General features: G+C 35.1%; 2 protein-coding genes across 3 annotated transcripts; both read left to right on the top strand.

The window, feature by feature from the left end:
* Positions 1–1,418: 1,418 nt before the first annotated feature.
* On the top strand, positions 1,419–15,364 carry LOC126688990 (phospholipase D zeta 1). 2 transcript variants are annotated; one of them, XM_050383954.1, is made up of 20 exons: positions 1,419–1,930; positions 2,268–2,369; positions 2,489–2,604; positions 2,731–2,872; positions 4,094–4,267; positions 5,549–5,722; positions 6,810–7,052; positions 7,153–7,269; positions 7,430–7,569; positions 7,696–7,845; positions 8,293–8,449; positions 8,534–9,067; positions 9,939–10,049; positions 10,963–11,109; positions 11,189–11,386; positions 11,501–11,602; positions 14,190–14,321; positions 14,427–14,492; positions 14,679–14,740; positions 14,823–15,364. In XM_050383954.1, exons 1-20 carry the CDS (start codon positions 1,679–1,681, stop codon positions 15,070–15,072), a joined length of 3,369 nt encoding a protein of 1,122 aa, XP_050239911.1. In that variant the 5' UTR covers positions 1,419–1,678; the 3' UTR covers positions 15,073–15,364. The 2 variants fall into 2 exon arrangements, with proteins under 2 accessions (XP_050239911.1, XP_050239912.1); XM_050383955.1 differs by lacking the exon at positions 1,419–1,930 and adding an exon at positions 2,003–2,163.
* Positions 15,365–16,898: 1,534 nt separating this feature from the next.
* On the top strand, positions 16,899–17,895 carry LOC126688989 (uncharacterized). Its single transcript, XM_050383953.1, has one exon. The coding sequence runs from the start codon at positions 16,977–16,979 to the stop codon at positions 17,784–17,786; it is 810 nt and encodes a 269-aa protein (XP_050239910.1). The 5' UTR covers positions 16,899–16,976; the 3' UTR covers positions 17,787–17,895.
* Positions 17,896–18,166: the final 271 nt, after the last annotated feature.

Here is an 18,166-nt window from a genome sequence, read left to right as displayed (position 1 = left end):
TAATACCTGGGTCCACCACAATCTACAATTTTTATTTTTATTTTTTTAAATGACCCAATTGTGACCCTAGAAGGACGCTGTCGAGCACATTGTTCATGCGCTTTCCTGCCTCATAAACTGTTGGCCTCACTTCGTCAATTAAACAAAGAAGGAAGCATTCGAGCACATTGTTCATGAGCTTCCCTGTAAATGGTTGGGCTCTCTTTGTCAGTTAAACAAACTAATGACGGTGAGCCTCAAACCTAATGTGCATTCACATATCCTTATGTACTAACTATACTGTCAATGCACCTATTCTATTGTAGCTCTCTTTGGAAAACAGTTGAGGTGTGTATCTTTTACACCATCAAGAGAAAGGGGGGAAAAGTGCCTCAATCACGCTTTTGACCAAATTCCCTATGGATCATTCTAATCGAAGTCCAATAATTTACATCATCAAGGGAAAGAAGGAAAAGTTCACTTAAAAAGGTGGGGGGGTATTCAATGTTCATTTGATTAACCGTTGTGATGCTGTTGACTGATATTCCATTTCAACGTTGTTATCCAATCATAGTGAGTCACTTGTCTTTTGAAGACAAGGCATGGATGTTACTCGGTTCTCGATCTTTCCATTTGCCGACTGAGGTGTGCTAGGCTGCTAGCAGCCAAAGTTAGAATATTAGTGACACTTCAATGGGTGAGCACATGATCCTATGTTCATGGTATTCCATTGATTTCTCAATTTGCACGACAGCACATTGTCTAAAAATTGGTCATGTGACAGTTTTGAGTTCCATCTGTTGATGCTGCAATGCACTTGACAAAAGCCACATCAAAATTCCACCCAATATCCTTGTCAGTCTTTTTTTTTTTTTTTTTTTTTTTGATTGGACCTTGTCAGTCTTTAATTGTGTGGGTTGTGGTTCTCTTACAACAACGACTAGTGTTGTCTTAACTAATAAAGTTATAATTCTAAAAAGAATAGAGTATATTTGTGCTTTTTGCCTACAAACGTACAAAAAAAAAAAAAAAAAATTGAAGAGATAAAACTCACATCAGCTTTCTTTTATCATTAAAAAATGGTTATGTTCCATTGAAGTCTATAAAGAGCCGGATTTGGGACAGAATCTATACTAAAAAGTACAAAGGAAAGCCAAAAATAGTTGGCCTTCCATTCCATATTCATAAATTAAACCGGCAACATCTACTTTCTTTGTTTGTTATCACCTCTTGACCCATCTTAATTGATTTAATTGACCATACCAAAGACTCAAAAAAAAAAAAAAAACCAATGTGATGATGTATCATATATCACATTTTTACCATTTACCAACATTGAAAGGTTATTTCACTTTTCTTACTTTAGATGCGGACTTCAAAGCAGAACACCATATAAGAATTGCGAAAATCAAACTTTTCCAGATTTGACTTTCTCTCCTACCTGTATTAATTTTTTCTGGCCAACAAAAATAACCAGTACCTTTTCTCTCTCTCTCATTCTCTTTGATTACAAGTCATTCAAAAAAAGCCTCTCCAATCATTTCATTTCTTCTTCTTCTTCTTTTCAAATATTCAATACCCAATTATTTACCACCCTTTTGTTTTTTTTGGGCTCTCTTCTATCAAACAAAAACATTGAATTGAAATAAAAAAGAGTCTCTTAAATTCTTGGGATCAAAAGAATATTTATATATAAAAAATGGCATGTTCAGAACAGTTAATGGTGTCGGGTTCAGGGTCAGGGTCAGGGTCAGGGTCAATGCCCCGGTACGTCCAAATGCAAACGGAGCCGTCCGGTTCCATGGCGTCGTCGCTTATCTCTCCACGCGCCGACGCAACTCCGATTTTCGACGAGTTGCCGGAGGCCACCATCGTCTCCGTCTCTCGCCCCGACCCGGGTGATTTCAGCCCCATGCTTCTCACTTACACCATCGAATTCCAATACAAACAAGTTCGATCTCTCTCTCTCTCTCTCTCTCTCTAACTTTCTTTTTTTCTTCAATGCTTCAAAATTTCATTCAGCTTTGTATAAGGTTATAGATCGTAGTTAAAGAATTCGGTGTGTTTGTAGAGAGATTTCTGAGTTTTGTAATAAATGATGAAAATTTTCAAAATTTTCAATTTGGCATGTGTTTGGTTGCTGAGAAAACACCCAAGAAAACGAAGGAAAATTTTAAATTACAGGTCAATTAAGCTGTGCGCGGTTTGCTTACCACTAATTTTATCAATTATATACTTTATTAAAATGCCTGAGAATATATTGTGATTCTTAGCTTTTTGTATACTAGTTCAAGTGGCGCTTGGTGAAGAAAGCTTCACATTTATTCTATTTGCATTTCAATTTGAAGAAGCGTGCAATTATCGAGGAAATTCAAGAAAAGCAGGAGCAGGTGTGTTGTGAACTTTTGTTAGCTTGTATTCGATGTTATTCAATTGTTAATTTGATTATTTGGGAAGGTTTGGGGGTTTGATGTAGTTTTCTTTTTTTCATTGGAACACTATATTAAAGGTTAAAGAATGGCTTCAAAATCTAGGAATCGGTGAAAATACAGCCGTGGAGCAAGACGATGATGAGCATGATGATGGGACTGTTCCTTTGCATCATGAAGATAGTTTTAAAAATAGGTGACGACTAATCACCACATGTTTTTAGTAAATTGTTTTTTTTTTTGGTTGTTGTGTGGATCATAATTGTTTTAGCTCTTATGGGTGTGTTTTTGTTTTTGTTTTTTTTTTTTTTTTCTTATTCAGAGATGTTCCGTCTAGTGCTGCTCTGCCGATTATTCGGCCAGCCTTGGGAAGGCAACATTCCATTTCAGATAGAGCAAAGGTTGCAATGCAAGGGTATTTGAATCACTTTCTTGGGAACTTGGATATTGTGAACTCCAGAGAGGTATGTTAGGTGCATGTGCTTTTTTAGGAACACTGATATGTTAAACGTGTCTGTGATTCTTTAAGGGCATGTTTGGTACACTGTAATAGGTGCTGTAATGTAAAAGTTATTCTTATGGTTTAGTTATTTTTTAGTTTGGTTATGTTTTTATTACAAGGAATAGTCATATACATCTAACAATTATAAACAAACTTAGTCATATTCCTGAATAATTGCAATAATTTCAAAACTTAATATATTTCCAAATAAATAAACTTTCCATATACATCTAACAATTATAAAAATAAAAATTCATAAAAAAAACCCATATCTCTCTTAAATTTAAAAATAAAATTTTTTAAGGAGATATAATTGTATGAGTAAGATATTTCCTAAAATAAATGTTAAGTTTTATTCTAATGTTATAACTCACAACCAAACTAATGAATATGTTTAGTTATTACATTACAACACACTTTATTACTAGTAATAAAGATTACAATTCCTGTTGTAATCCCCATTCAGTGTAACGATGTGTTTTTTCAGTTTCAAACCTTGCCCCTGCTATCTTGTCAAGTCTCTTATGTTTGCAGGTCAATAAAAGAATAATATCAAATCTAGCAATCGTTCAACTAGTTATATGAAGTGTTTCTTTTTCCTTGCTTCCATTTTAGATTTTATTAATTGTAAAATCCAAGGGTAAATGTAGTGCTCATGACTTTTGAAAGGTAGGGTTAGTGATAACTTCTAAGGGAAAATTCTGGGTATTCTAGATGGTTAATTATGAAGAGGGAATTAAGCGTTTTTGTTCACTGGAACACTATTAGGATAATGCTATAGTTGAGTCAAAGACATAGGCACGAGGCTGTGCAGGTTACTCCTTAGCAGTGGGGATGCCTTGACCTATTTCACTGGGTAATAATTGTTTAATTGTCATTTTAAAATCTTTTTTTAGTTGATATATCCATAGTAGGGGTTTGCATGATCCTGAACTGGATGTGGTGAGTGCATGTTTAGCTAAGTTGCTCAACATTTAGTTTATGTATGAATTTATGTACGAACCTTTAAAATTTTTGACAATCCTAAACCATCCTGTTGTCCTATTCCCTGAATATGAATGTGTTGTCTATTAGATGGTTAAAATCTTTAACACTTGTTAATTGTGGTCCATTGCTACAATGTTGATTCTTGTACACCTTCTACCGTTACCATATTATGATTCCCTATTCTTGGATACTGTAGGTTTGCAAGTTTTTGGAGGTTTCAAGGTTATCATTCTTACCAGAGTATGGTCCTAAACTGAAGGAAGATTATGTGATGGTGAAGCATCTACCAAAAATTTTGAAGGATGATGATGATTCGAGAAAATGTTGTGCATGCTGTTGTTTCAGTTGTTGTAATGACAATTGGCAAAAGGTAGTGGAATCATATCCTGAAAGTTAATTTTGTTCATGTTGTTGCCCTCTGATTGACATACACATTGACCAGTGATACTTATAAAAAGTGTACGCATGCGTTAATGATCAGTTGCATGTTGTTGGTTGAGTGGTGTTTGGATAGGTTCCATGTATCTGATGTTACTCCATTAAAATCTTGTGTGGTGATAACAGCTTCTAGTAAATCATGGTGGAAAATGATTGTTCCTCTGAAAAACATATGAAATAGTGTGTATAAAGAACAAAGAATATGAATGATTCATATTGCCTTAGTTATGCGTTCTACCTAAATTGAAGAGGGGAACAAAGAGAAGAATTTTATTGAGTAGAAGAAAAGCTCTGGTGTAATGGTGTGCTATTATATGTAGTAGCATTTAGCTCACATATCATGGGTGCCACTTGGCAGGTATCCCAAGGAAATGCAATCTGGTTGTTATTACGATAATGTGATTTTGCATCCATCTGCTTTTGGACAAAAAGCATGCAGTGAAAAAGTTATAGACAGAACACTTACAGGCATCTAAGGGTTTGTGCATGGAACTGGCAGTTTCCTTAATGGGACTTTCCTCAAAGGGACCTTTTCAATGTTAGGTTTACAGAGGAGATTTTTGAATTCTTCTGACGTGGTTGTTTGTTGGTGGAACAGCCTAACATGGATGCAAAAGCTTGCTCTTTACTCTTTAAGGGAACAAATTTCATGCTTCCTTATCCTCCTGTTATAGCTCTAGCTTTGTGCTTTGATTTTTTCTGGATTTCCCAAATTGAACTAGGTCAATACATAAGATTGAGAGTTTTGAAGCCTTTTTTAGGGGCTGTATTGGCTTTATGTACATCATTGTCAGCTGTGTCTTGTGTTTCTTAGTTCTAGTTGCATCAGGCTACCACATTCTCAAACTATTTAATTGTTACTAACTTATTATGGTAGTACCATTGTTGGAATCTTCTTGTCTCTCGTTTATTCCTTCCTCTCAGTTCATCTCTTATTTGGTTCTCAACATATCATTTGAATGACTTGAAAATGACAAAATTTGGCCCTTATATTCTTTTCACTTGTTATTGATAGATTGTTTGGCGTTATTATTCTTTTTTTAGCATATTTTTAATTGAAACTTCTACCTGACTGACTTTTTGAAATATAGGAGATATTTCGTGGCATGGAGCATAAGTTGTGTTATACTTTGTGATCATTCTTGAAATATTTACTTTATATATTCTCTGCTTCACCACATGTTTACTTTTATTCTTTATTTATTGTGTGCAGGTTTGGGCTGTATTGAAACCTGGATTCTTGGCCTTGCTGGAGGATCCTTTTCATACCCAACCTCTAGATATAATTGTTTTTGATGTACTGCCTGCCTCAGATGGGAATGGAGAGGGTCGAGTCTCGCTAGCAAAAGAAATAAAGGAACGGAATCCTTTACGCCATGCTTTTAAGGTAAGCATCATATTGTCTTACTGGTCCTTTATAATTTTTTCTGGATCAAAGTCTTAAAAATTTTGTTACTTGGTAGTATAACTTATGAACTTTGGTTCTTCTAAATAGTTAAGCAAATAGTAGTAATAGAAGTTTAGGATCTAATAAGATGCTACATAATACTAATCCAGGGAGGCTATGCATAATGCTTCATGTTGTCAAAACTGAAATTAAGGGTGTCTAACGACCATAATAATTAACCCTCACTTGGTAGGCTGAATTGCTCTTCTAGCTTGAGGAGGAAACTGTAAATTCCGTAGGTTATTCAGATTAATGTCTGTTTATAGAAATTTAACTTTGTTGTTTAAGCTAAAAGGCTATGGTAGGCAACAATTTTGACTCCTAGTACACAAATACTTTTGACTCTCTCTTTTGCTCTATTTTTTAAAGTTTTAACAACCTTATTTTGTGTAGAGTTGATATTTTTCTTGGACTCAAAGTGCTCAAAGTAAATAATCCATCTTTGTATGAACTCTGTCAAAGCTTTAAAAATTTCACTCCTCTAGAATTGCACATTTAATTTGGGCATTATCCTGGGTTGCACCATTAAAGAAATGTGACACAAAGTGCTGGTGGTTGGGTAAATTTTGTTGCATCAGTGAGGACTCTTTCCTTTTTTCTTGTGATAAGTAAAATAAGTTCATTCAAAAGACAATATAGCTCAACTACACGTTGTGTTTATCAAACTACTACTAAAGAATTACAATCTCACAATCTCAAGTTCAAAAGATCTAAAAATTCTAAAAAGAAGATGGCGCGATGCCACTTAAGGTAGTCATTCTATAAAACAAAAGTCTCAACATATGCTGTTTGATAGCGTCATTAGGGTGTTCAACACCATTAAAAAGTTCTACAACTCCTCTCTCTTCAAACTGTCCACATTACTCGCAAGGGAAATTTTAGAATTCCTGTGACAATGAAAGGTTTTACATTTTTAATCTTGCATTTTTCTTCACTGCTTTATTGTGATAATTAATTGGTAGATGATTATCTTTCTGGGGAAAAAATCTAGATAATATCTACTCTAACAAATAGTTTGTAACTTAAGGTGACTTGTGGAATCCGGAGCGTTAAGATTAGAGGCAAGAATGGTGCTAAAGTTAAAGACTGGGTCGCTGCAATCAATGATGCTGGACTAAGGCCTCCTGAAGGCTGGTGTCATCCTCACCGCTTTGGCTCTTTTGCTCCTCCAAGGGGTTTGGCTGAAGATGGTAGTCAGGCTCAGTGGTTTGTAGATGGTCGAGCTGCATTCGAAGCTATAGCTTCTTCTATTGAAGATGCAAAATCTGAGGTCTTTTCCTTCCAGTTTCAGTACACAGTATTCAGTTGTAGTCCACATTGATTAATGTTTGGTGTTAAGTTTCTGTTGGTTGATTGGGAGTATCTTGCAGATATTTATTTGTGACTGGTGGCTGTGCCCAGAACTGTATCTACGGCGTCCTTTTCATGCTCATGCTTCATCCAGGCTTGACGCTTTGCTGGAGGCAAAGGCTAAGCAAGGGGTTCAGGTACTAATAAAGTTGTAAACTATTTTATAACTGTTATACTTGGGCTTTTTTTTGTAGTAATAGTGGGAGGGTCAACTGGATCATATGAAACCACTGTTATGGAATTGCTCATATCATTCCTTTGAATAAGTGTTAATTGTAATATATTGTACAAATGCAGATTTATATTCTTCTCTACAAAGAGGTTGCCATTGCTTTGAAAATCAACAGCGTCTATAGCAAGAGAAAGCTTCTTAGTATTCATGAGAATGTGAGGGTACTGCGTTATCCTGACCACTTTTCTAGTGGTGTTTACTTATGGTATGCAATTTAAATGGAGTTTGTAGATTTTAATATTTCAATTAAAATTTCCAACTATAATTAATGGTAAATAATCATTATTAGACTCTTTTGCGGTTTCTGATATTTATTTCTGGTTGTATTCAGGTCCCATCATGAGAAGCTTGTCATTGTAGATTACCAGATATGTTTTATTGGAGGACTGGATCTATGCTTTGGTCGTTATGATACATCTGAGCACAAGGTGGGGGATTGTCCTCCATTGATATGGCCTGGAAAGGACTACTATAACCCAAGGTAAGTCTCTTCTGTACATTCAGCCTGATCTTATGTTGGCTTGTTCAATGGACAATTTTAGAAGATAGAGAATGAATAGATTTCCTGTTATGTATGTAGTGACTCAAGAACTCTCGTTGAAGATTTGTACTTGTGTAGTTGATAATAGACCATGTTCTTCTAATTCTACTAAAAGGATTATTAATGTTTATATATTGATTTTTGGAGGGAGATCTATTATGCTACTAAGCCATAGTAAACTAGATACTCTAGGTCAAATTTTCATTTAATACATATTTTCTTGTGGTAGTCGCTGGCTGGCTTCTGCTTTAAAATTCACCCAGTAGGAGGTTTTAGTTGCCATGCGGTGAGAACAGTTCTTTTATTCAACTAATTGCAAGTTGGTTGGATTATAGTCTTACTTTGTTAGATCTGTTTTTAATGTATTTTCTTTTTTCATTTTGTCAGGGAATCTGAACCAAATTCATGGGAAGATACAATGAAAGACGAATTGGATCGTGAAAAATATCCTCGCATGCCTTGGCATGATGTTCATTGTGCTCTTTGGGGACCACCATGTCGTGACATAGCTAGGCACTTTGTTCAGCGCTGGAACTATGCAAAGGTAGTGCTTCCTTAACAATTGGTACAGTCATATAGTCAACTTATAATAACATTATGATCTAAATTTGCTTATTCCTTCCTTCAGAGAAATAAAGCTCCAAATGAGCAAGCAATCCCATTACTTATGCCTCAGCACCACATGGTTATTCCACATTACATGAGAAAAAACAGAGAGGGGGAGATCGGGGGTAAGAATTTTCAAAATTATAATGACCTTAGAAGACAGGATTCCTTTTCTGCAAGATCATCATTACAAGATATCCCACTTCTCTTGCCACAAGAAACTGATGGGCTCAATGCTCCTAATGGAGAACCGAAATTATATGGTTCAGACTTTACTACTAATCTCCTTGATCAGCCAAGCAAGGGTACCAGTGGTCTGCCTTTCTCTTTTCGGAAGTCCAAAATTGAACCAGTAGGTCCAGATACACCGTTGAAGGGATTTGTAGATGACTTTAGATCCCTAGATCATCATGGGAAAGCACTTTCAGATAGGGTGGCACAGCCTCACATGAAAAGTTCAGATCCAGAGTGGTGGGAAACTCAAGAACGGGGTGATCAAGGTGGATTTGCTGATGAATCTGGTCAAGTTGGTCCTCGTGCTTCGTGCCGTTGTCAGGTGGGCTGTAATTCTTAATAAGCTTCTAGAATTATTAGATTATCTACCAGATATCAGCCACCTACCCTGTTGCCTAGTCAATGAATTTCTGATTTTTCTTTAAATTTCTGGTAGACTCTTTTTTGACAATTAATCAATTCATCAAAGTGTCAAAATGATTGTCCCTCATTGTATTGTGAGAAATGAAGACTTTATGATTAAATTTTGAGAGAGTGAGAGAGCAGCCGCCAGGGAATAAATTTTATTGGTAAGTTACACACACACATTTGGTAGGTTTTGAACCCGCTACCTCACCCTTCACCTTGCTCTTACAAGAGGAGGAGATGTCAATTGAGCTAGAGCTCATTGGCTAAATCTCTATCTAATTCCTTTCTTACTATTGCTGTGACGCAGGACAATCAAAACAAAACTGAAACAACAATAAAATAAAGGTATATGACCTAGGAGTCAGCACCTAGGTCTTGCTTGGAGTTAGTTCCAAGCGGGAAAACCACTAGGAGTCAGCACCTAGGGTAGACCTGAAGTCAGCACCAGACCAAAGAAAGACCAAACGGCCATTTTTTTCATTCATCAAAATATCAACTATCTCCTCGAGGAGTACAATAGATTGCTTATAAAGGATTGCTAAACCCTAGTTCTAATTGGCTAGGAAACCCTAATTGCCTTATTACAAAAATAACCTTACTTCTAAATTAAAATACTAAAAGCCCAATAAACTAATAGGACCTAAAACATAAAAATACAATTGGCTTGCAAACATAAATAATATTAAATAATAATTTTCTTGCATCTCCCGCATCATGCTGTTTTGTATTTTGATCATGATATTGGACTTTGTATCATATTTTTTTTAGTTACCTTTAATTTTCAGGTAATTAGAAGTGTCAGTCAGTGGTCTGCTGGAACAAGCCAAACTGAAGAGAGCATTCACAATGCTTATTGCTCTCTTATCGAGAAAGCAGAACACTTCATCTACATTGAGGTATATTCATTCCCATGTGTTGCATAACTTTCATTATATTTTTTTTCACTCCCTGTAGGAGTTTATGTATTTAGAATATCTTGTACTATATTTTTCACTTTGATAAATTAGGATGGGGGGTGAATGTTCACTTTTGAGTAATAGGTATGTTTCTTTTCCTTATTCTGCACCCTTCTCAAGGGGTTGGATGGGTTGTCATGTTGGCTTGAGGGTGTCTGGGCATTAGGTGTTCTAACTGGTTTTTTATGCTCAAGTTCATGACCATCTCAGTTTACTTGTTGTTGCCGGTTGCCTACCCTGCACGTGTTCAAACAATCCCAATGCATTCCTGTTCCTGTCTGTACACAAATTCATGTTCTCTCAGAACTTCTCTCTCTCTCTCTCTCTCAGACAAATCCATTCTACTAGCATTATCTTCCTGATTATCCAACTGCCCCATTGCCCATGTATGCATTTAAGAGAGATGATAGTTTAAAATGCTTCCTTTAATATACTTTTGAGCAAAGTATAAACATACTAAAATGGATGAGAGTCAGAAAGAGACTGAAAATTGAAACAGTTCATGAACCTGTGTAAATTTTTTAAGTTTTAGATAAAAAGGAAGCAAGTGAAGCTGTTTTGCAAATAAACCAACTGATGCCATTAATGGCATAATAAACAAAGTGCGTTCTTAGTCAGAAGGTTGGGCTTCTATCAAGGGAGAAATGGAAAGGTGATGTCAAAGCTTATGAGTTATGGGCCAAATTGTTGGTCAGGTTCATGTTCTTATCCATCGGTGTGTTGGATACCCTATATGATAGACATTCTCTTGAGTTTATTTTCATTATAGTGTTCTGGGTCTAATTGTCCTACTCAGTATTCTGTGTCTTATTTTCATGATATTTTGAATTAATTCTTGGCAACTTTTTTCCAGAATCAATTTTTCATATCAGGTCTCTCGGGAGATGAGATAATACGTAATCGCGTGTTGGAAGCGTTATATCGGCGTATTATGCGAGCATACAATGATAAGAAGTGTTTTAGGGTTATAGTTGTCATACCACTTCTACCGGGTTTCCAGGTTTTATTTCATTGTCAAAATCCTTCAAATCTGAAATTTGATCAATCTGTTAGATTTTCATACTAAATTGTTTTAACAGGGGGGTGTTGATGACGCGGGTGCAGCATCTGTGAGAGCCATAATGCATTGGCAGTATCGAACCATTTGCAGAGGAAATAATTCGATATTTCATAATCTCTATGATCTTCTTGGTGTTAAAACACATGATTACATTTCTTTCTATGGCCTCAGAGCTTATGGTAAACTCTTTGATGGTGGTCCTGTAGCCTCCAGTCAGGTATTGTCTTGCACCAATTCTTGCATCAATGCACCCTAACCACTTATTTATATACTTTCATTTCTCTTTCCTTCAATTATCATTATTCCAATCATACTTCTTTTGTCACTACAGGTGTATGTGCACAGTAAAATTATGATAGTTGATGATTGTATAGCATTGCTTGGATCAGCTAATATTAATGATAGGAGTTTGCTTGGCTCAAGAGATTCTGAGGTACCACTCCTGGTCGATGTCTTTTCATATTTTTGTTCATGTTTCTCCTGTCATTGTTGAGTCCAAAAAGTGAAAACAACTCAAGGCTAGAGCCTTTCACCCTAATCAAGAATTCATCCTTCCAGCCTCAATTTGAAAAATGCCTTACATCAGAATTATGTATGAGGAAATGGTTAACTATCTTGTTATAAGATACTAGCCTCATCACACGCGCTTTACGCGTGCGATGAGGCTTTTATTTATTTTTGGTTTAGTGTTATAATTTTCCATTCATCTCAATTTGGGGGTGCTATATTTTCCAATCACAAAATTGATTCCCTTATTTTTACTAATGTTCAAAGGTTAGCAATTACACAATTATTGAATTAAGAATTTGAAATTAGCTTGAGTGATGAATCTAATAAAAGTAGCAGTAGCATAATCAAGAAAGCAATTTCCATAGTGTTAAATAGTTAAATAGTATAATCGCTGATGGACAGCAAGGGTAAAGTTCTTGTGCCTTCTTATTAAATCTAATCAACGACATTCAAATGAAATATATAAGAGAAAAAAAAAATGAATATGCCTTCAAGCAAAAGAATGGAACCAGGAAATAATCAAGAATACCAACTTAAAAAATCAGAATAAAGGAAAATATAATTCTGAAAACAATTAAACTAAAATTTTATCTAAGCAAATACGTCAAAGTACTAAAAAATGGCCAGTGAAGTACGAAAAAACAATGGATCTTTGAAAAGTAATATGAACAAATTTTGATAAAGACGGAATATTAAAAACCATCTTGTGAGTGTTTTTATTTTTAATTATCTCATTAATAGAAAGAAATATTTTATTAAATACCTTGGAACTCTGTTTGAGTTGTTGCCTCAACTCATGCTGCTCACAACTCTTAAGTCTTAATGCTTAGAGTAACGTAGGAAGATTGGCTTCTTGTGTGTGTGTTTTTCAGAATTTGCAGGAGACTTGAGGATAGATATTGGACAACATTGTAACTTCTTGATGATAACAGGAAATTTGAAATTGTTAATGAATGGAAGATTGAACGTTTAAATTTCAATTTGTAAACTGATGCAAGAGTGCAACAGTTTTATTGGGCATTTTTTAGGGGGTGTTAATTGATGTATTTTTACTGCTTTGTTCAGTTGTCCTCAATTGTTTTCAATTATTAAACATTAGATGCGAGGGTATTTTTGAATCACATAAAACTTTAGTTCAAAGAGGGGAATCCTATTATAGATAGTGCATCTTAAACATGTTTGTCATAATCTGTACTAAGTGGTACCTCCCCAATTACTAAGTTCTTGAATCTTTAGAGTCAATTCTCTTTTCAATTCTAGTTTTTGTTTACTAGCTGCCAACAATAATTTGAAGTTGGTTTCTTTCTGCAAAGAACTATAAATCTAAGCCCTCATTCTTCAGGACTCTCAAAGATTGGGGAAGAACAACTATATTTTGCATTAACACTCTCTCTCTCTCAAAAAAAAAAAAAAAAAAAAAAGGTCCTTTCGACAATTTTCAACAAATTTGCCACTTTGCTCATTATTAGAACATTTTCAAAAATGTGGGATATTATCATTGATTTTTTTTGGCAGCAGATAGGGTTTTGAAGTTTCCTTGTATGTGGGAGAATGGAACTAAAACAGAAAAACTAAGCAATTTAAAGAAATAAGGCTAAAGTGCAAAACACACCCCTAAAGTTTAGGGGTCTTTGGATTTTATATCCTAAAGTTTCAAAATTTGGATTATACCCCCTGGAATTATATATTGTTTGCATCAGTAGCCCTTCTATTTGTATTTTCCGTTAAGTGCCACATAAGCTTGTCATGTGTGTTTAGTTCATCCAATAAAATGATGTCACGTGGGATATTGAAAGGACATGGCATCATTTTATTGGACGAACTTAACACACGTGGCAAACAAAATATATAACTCTAGGAGGTAAAATTCAAAAATTTGAAACTTTAAGATGTAAAATCTAAAAACCCCCAAACTTTGGGGGTTAGTTTGCAATTTGCACTTTTGGGTGATGAAGGGGGTATAGGGTGAATAGGTTTGCCTAGAATTTGAAAAAGAATTGATTGTTTATATGAGATATTAGTGAGATCTCTAGATATCAAGGACATATTTGTTTAGTCTGTATTTCAAATATTCTTACAAATTTAATGTACTTATGTCATGCTGGTTGAATAAGCTAGACGTTGGATTTTGTGAATTTTGTACAGGTTGTTAAGTTACTTGTTAACTCTGATCAATATAATAAATTAATTAGTGCAATTTATTAATACCCAAATTACTAACATTTGTTTCATTGCTGTAGAATATTGTTGCTAAAAGTTCATTTTTTAATTTTCCAGATAATTTATCTCAATTTCCTGATTGATTTCAGCATTTAGATCTGTAACTGTTCAAGTATGAACTTTTGATATTTTGATGGTCTTTTATAAGTGCTTAGTTGCATTGATCCTCTTTAAGTCTTACAAAAATTTATTTCAGATTGTTGTACTTATTGAGTAGCTTCTTTTCTATATGCTTAGTTGCATTGGCTTTGGAGCAGCTTCCTATTAAGTGTCACAAAAATTTATTGCAGATTGGTGTGCTTATCGAGGACAAAGAGCCAGTTAATTCATATATGGGAGGCAAACCATGGAAGGCCGGAAAGTTTTCTCTTTCTCTTCGTATGTCACTGTGGTCTGAACACCTTGGTCTTCGCACAGGAGAGGTAGATGAATCTAATTATCTTCATTCTTTTCCGTTCATGGTGAATAAATATGCTCTCATCTTTGGTAATTTAGCTGATCTTGGTTCTTTTTATTTCTTTTCTCAGAATGATCAAATAACTGATCCTGTTGTTGATTCCACTTACAAGGATATTTGGATGGCCACTGCAAAGGTGAGAAAAAGTCACCGTAAAAATGATTGAGAAATAGAAAAACATGTTCAGAAATTAAACATGAACATCACATTATATTGCTGAAAATTGACAAGCAATAGGAATTTGAAAATTTTAGGCTTTTGGGATTTATCTGCTGCTTTTGTTCTTGAAGTAATAACCATTTATCTCTGATCTGTTTTACAGACAAATACCGCAATTTACCAAGATGTATTTTCTTGCATACCTAGTGATCTTATACATACAAGGTATAATGCAGCTCTTTATCTTTCTCTAATCCCTTCTCTTCCTGTTCTAACAACTATTTTCGCCAAATTTGATGCCATGCAGAGCTGCACTCAGACAAAGCACAGCCTCCTGGAAAGAGAAACTTGGCCATACTACTATTGATTTAGGAATAGCACCTGAGAAGTTAGAATCCTATCAAAATGGAGATGTTAAGAAAACTGATCCCATGAAGAGGTTAGAGGCAGTGAGGGGTCATCTTGTTTCTTACCCCCTGGATTTCATGTCCAAAGAAGATTTAAGACCTGTGTTCAATGAGAGTGAGTATTATGCATCTTCTCAAGTTTTTCATTAGGTATATAGTCACACCCTTTTTTTTGTGGGTTGCGGGGGCTCAATGTTGTATATCAATTTTTTGATCCATTTTTATATCAACTTTGTACAACAAATATGAGAGAGAGAGAGAGAGAGATTTTTTGATCATTCTTATATCAACTTTGTACAACAAATATATATGAGAGAGAGAGAGAGAGAGAGAGAGGGCTCTACTCGTGGAAGCCTATTACTGATTGTATCTATGACTAATAATTGTTGTACAGAATTTTATAAGTCATAGGGTCCGTTTGGATACAACTGAAAACTGAAAACACTATAGCAAAATAATTTTTAAATGTGTGAATAGTATTGTGAGACCTATTTTTAATGAAAAAAGTTGCTGAAAAGTGAAGTTTGTGGGTCCCGTGAACAGTGCACACGTGTAATGTTCATGGGAGAAAAGTCAATAATCACGGTTTGAAAAAAAAAAAGATAATCGCAAAACGTGGATGTGGGAAGCGCTTCCCAAACGCACACATAGTGTTGTATTTTGTAACTTTTGTTCACCAGTATTTATATTTTGTTGAGGGGTTATTTTTGCAAACTAAGGGCTGCGTGTAAAACTTTGTAAACCATTGTGTAATAAACATAACCCTTATAACATCATGTTTTCAAATGCGTTTTACATTTTCTTATTGACTTAGTGAAATTGATGGGGGCAATTTGTGCACATTGATATCATGTTTTAAAGGCCAATAATTTTATACAGTAACATTTCGAAGGAAAAAAAAAAAAAAAAAAAAGATATAAATGTAGTTACCTTACTAAAGGAAAATAACAAACACTAAATTATGTGTGCGCGCATCAAAATGATATTTCCAAAACTCATTTTAGAGAGAAAAAGAAAAAAAGAAAAAACTCATGTCATTCATATCTCAATACTCATAACTCAACTTATTTTTATATCTCATATCTAATTCCTTATTTTCTCTTAACTCACTTCACATAGTGTTTGACATTAGTACTTGGCTTAGTTTTCAATTTAGAAAAAGCAACTTTAACTCAATTTTACGAAGCCCATTAGTTAGAAAACTTAGAACGACTATTAGATTTTCTCTTAAAAACCTGTGTGATACTTTATCAAACATTTCCCTCTCTCCACACAAATCACAAGTTAAATCGATCACTTGAGAGGGGTTTGTTGGATTGAGAGAGATGAGAGACCAAGAGAATTGTGAGACTGAAAGAAATATAATGTTGAGAGCTTTAATGTGAGAGACCTAACTGAGGTCAAGAGTTCCAAGAGAACCACATGAAGTGTGTGCTGTGTCCGGGTTGAAGAAGAAAGAAAGAAAGAACAGTTGAGAGAAAGAGAGTTGAAGAAGAAAGAGAGAAAGCCATTAGTGGACTTAAGTGTTGTCTAACTTGAGTGTGACAACACTTACCTGTGGGCCCCATAAGTCTGTGTTTTATTACAATTAAGTCACTTAACTCAGTTTCTATAAGGCTAAAAACTCCTAAATTTTTTTTTTCAAAACTCAATATTCATTCTCATAAGTTTGAGTGATGAATTATGAAAATTAAAAATAAAAATCAAATCAAACAAACCAATTATTATTAGAACTCACAAATTTTGAGTGATGAGCGATGAAAATTGGGTAAACCAATATAGCCCAATTTCCCATTTTTCCTTTGTCTGTTTGTTTCTTTGTTTTTTTTTTTTTAATTTAATATTTTAAAGTTTTTCTTCTTTCTTTGTCTTGTTGTCGGTTCAAGTTGGGTTTTGGAGAGCCCAAAACCTATTTTGGACCTGTCTTGCTCTGGCCCAGCCCATTCATATTGAAAGTTCAAACCGACTTAGATTTGCTTGAAATACAAGCAAAATCTCAGATTTATCACAGAAACTTTAGACCCTCTTGGATTTGGATATCGCAGAACGCTTCGATGGGAGAGAGAAAGGTGTTGAACAAGTACATCCCTCCGGACTTGGACCCCTCGAAGCTTCCAAGGGTTCAGAAGCCCAAGAATGATCAGATCAAGGTCCGCATGATGCTCCCAATGAGCATTCGCTGCAAAACCTGCGGCAACTACATCTACAAAGGCACCAAGTTCAATTCCCGCAAAGAAGACGTGATGGGTGAGACTTATCTGGGTATTCAAATATTCAGGTTCTACTTCAAATGCACCACGTGCTCTTCTGAGATTACTATGAAAACTGACCCACAAAATAGTGACTACGTTGTTGAGTCTGGCGCTACGAGGAACTTTGAGCCTTGGCGTGAAGAGGATGACTTGGTTGAGACTAAGAAAAGGAAAAGGGAAGCTGAGGAGACGGGTGATGCAATGAAGGGTTTGGAGAATAAGGCTTTGGATTCAAAGAGAGAGATGGAGATTGATGCTGGTCTAAGTGAGATGAAATCCATGAAGTCTAGACGTGAAGGTGTGAGTTTTGATGCAATGCTTGGGGCCTTGAAGAGTAGAGAAGAGGAGAAGAAGAAGTTGGAAGAAGAAGAGGATGAAGCGCTTATAAAGTCAATATTTTGTAAGCCAAAGAATGAAGATTGTGTGAAAAGGATTCATGATGATGATGTGAAGTGGCAACATGTTTCTTCGACCAAGAAAGAAAAAGAAAACCCAGGTGGGAAAGGGGTTCCTGGTGATGCTAATAAGTTTGTATTCAAGTCCTCCACTGTTGGGAGTAGGATTTCTGTTGTAAAGAAACCAGCTTGTGATCACAGCAATTCTAAGAAATAGCAATTGGGTGAACTGGGTTTATTATGAATTTGAAAAAGATTTAGGGGCTGATTGGTATGGCATTTTAAGCAACCGTTTTCAGTTAATCAGAACAACGTTACCAAATGAATCCTAATTTTTGCATGGAAATTCTTTGTTTTCAAACTTAATGTCATATTGGTTTGGTTGTATAAGCTAGACGTTGGATTTTGTGAACATTGTGAATGAGTACTTTATTTTAATACCCAGATTGCTACCATTTGTTGCATTAGAATAGTGCAGAATATTCTTCTTCATTTTTTCCCTTAAATTTTTTTTAATATTAGTTATGTCAAAATTCTTGATTGATTTAGATTTGTCCATGTTTATGTTGGGAAATTGTCTTAAATTCCAATTGTGAT

This window comes from Quercus robur, chromosome 6, assembly GCF_932294415.1.
Source record: "Quercus robur chromosome 6, dhQueRobu3.1, whole genome shotgun sequence".
Lineage (NCBI taxonomy): Eukaryota > Viridiplantae > Streptophyta > Magnoliopsida > Fagales > Fagaceae > Quercus > Quercus robur.
This window is presented reverse-complemented; position numbering and strand designations above follow the sequence as displayed.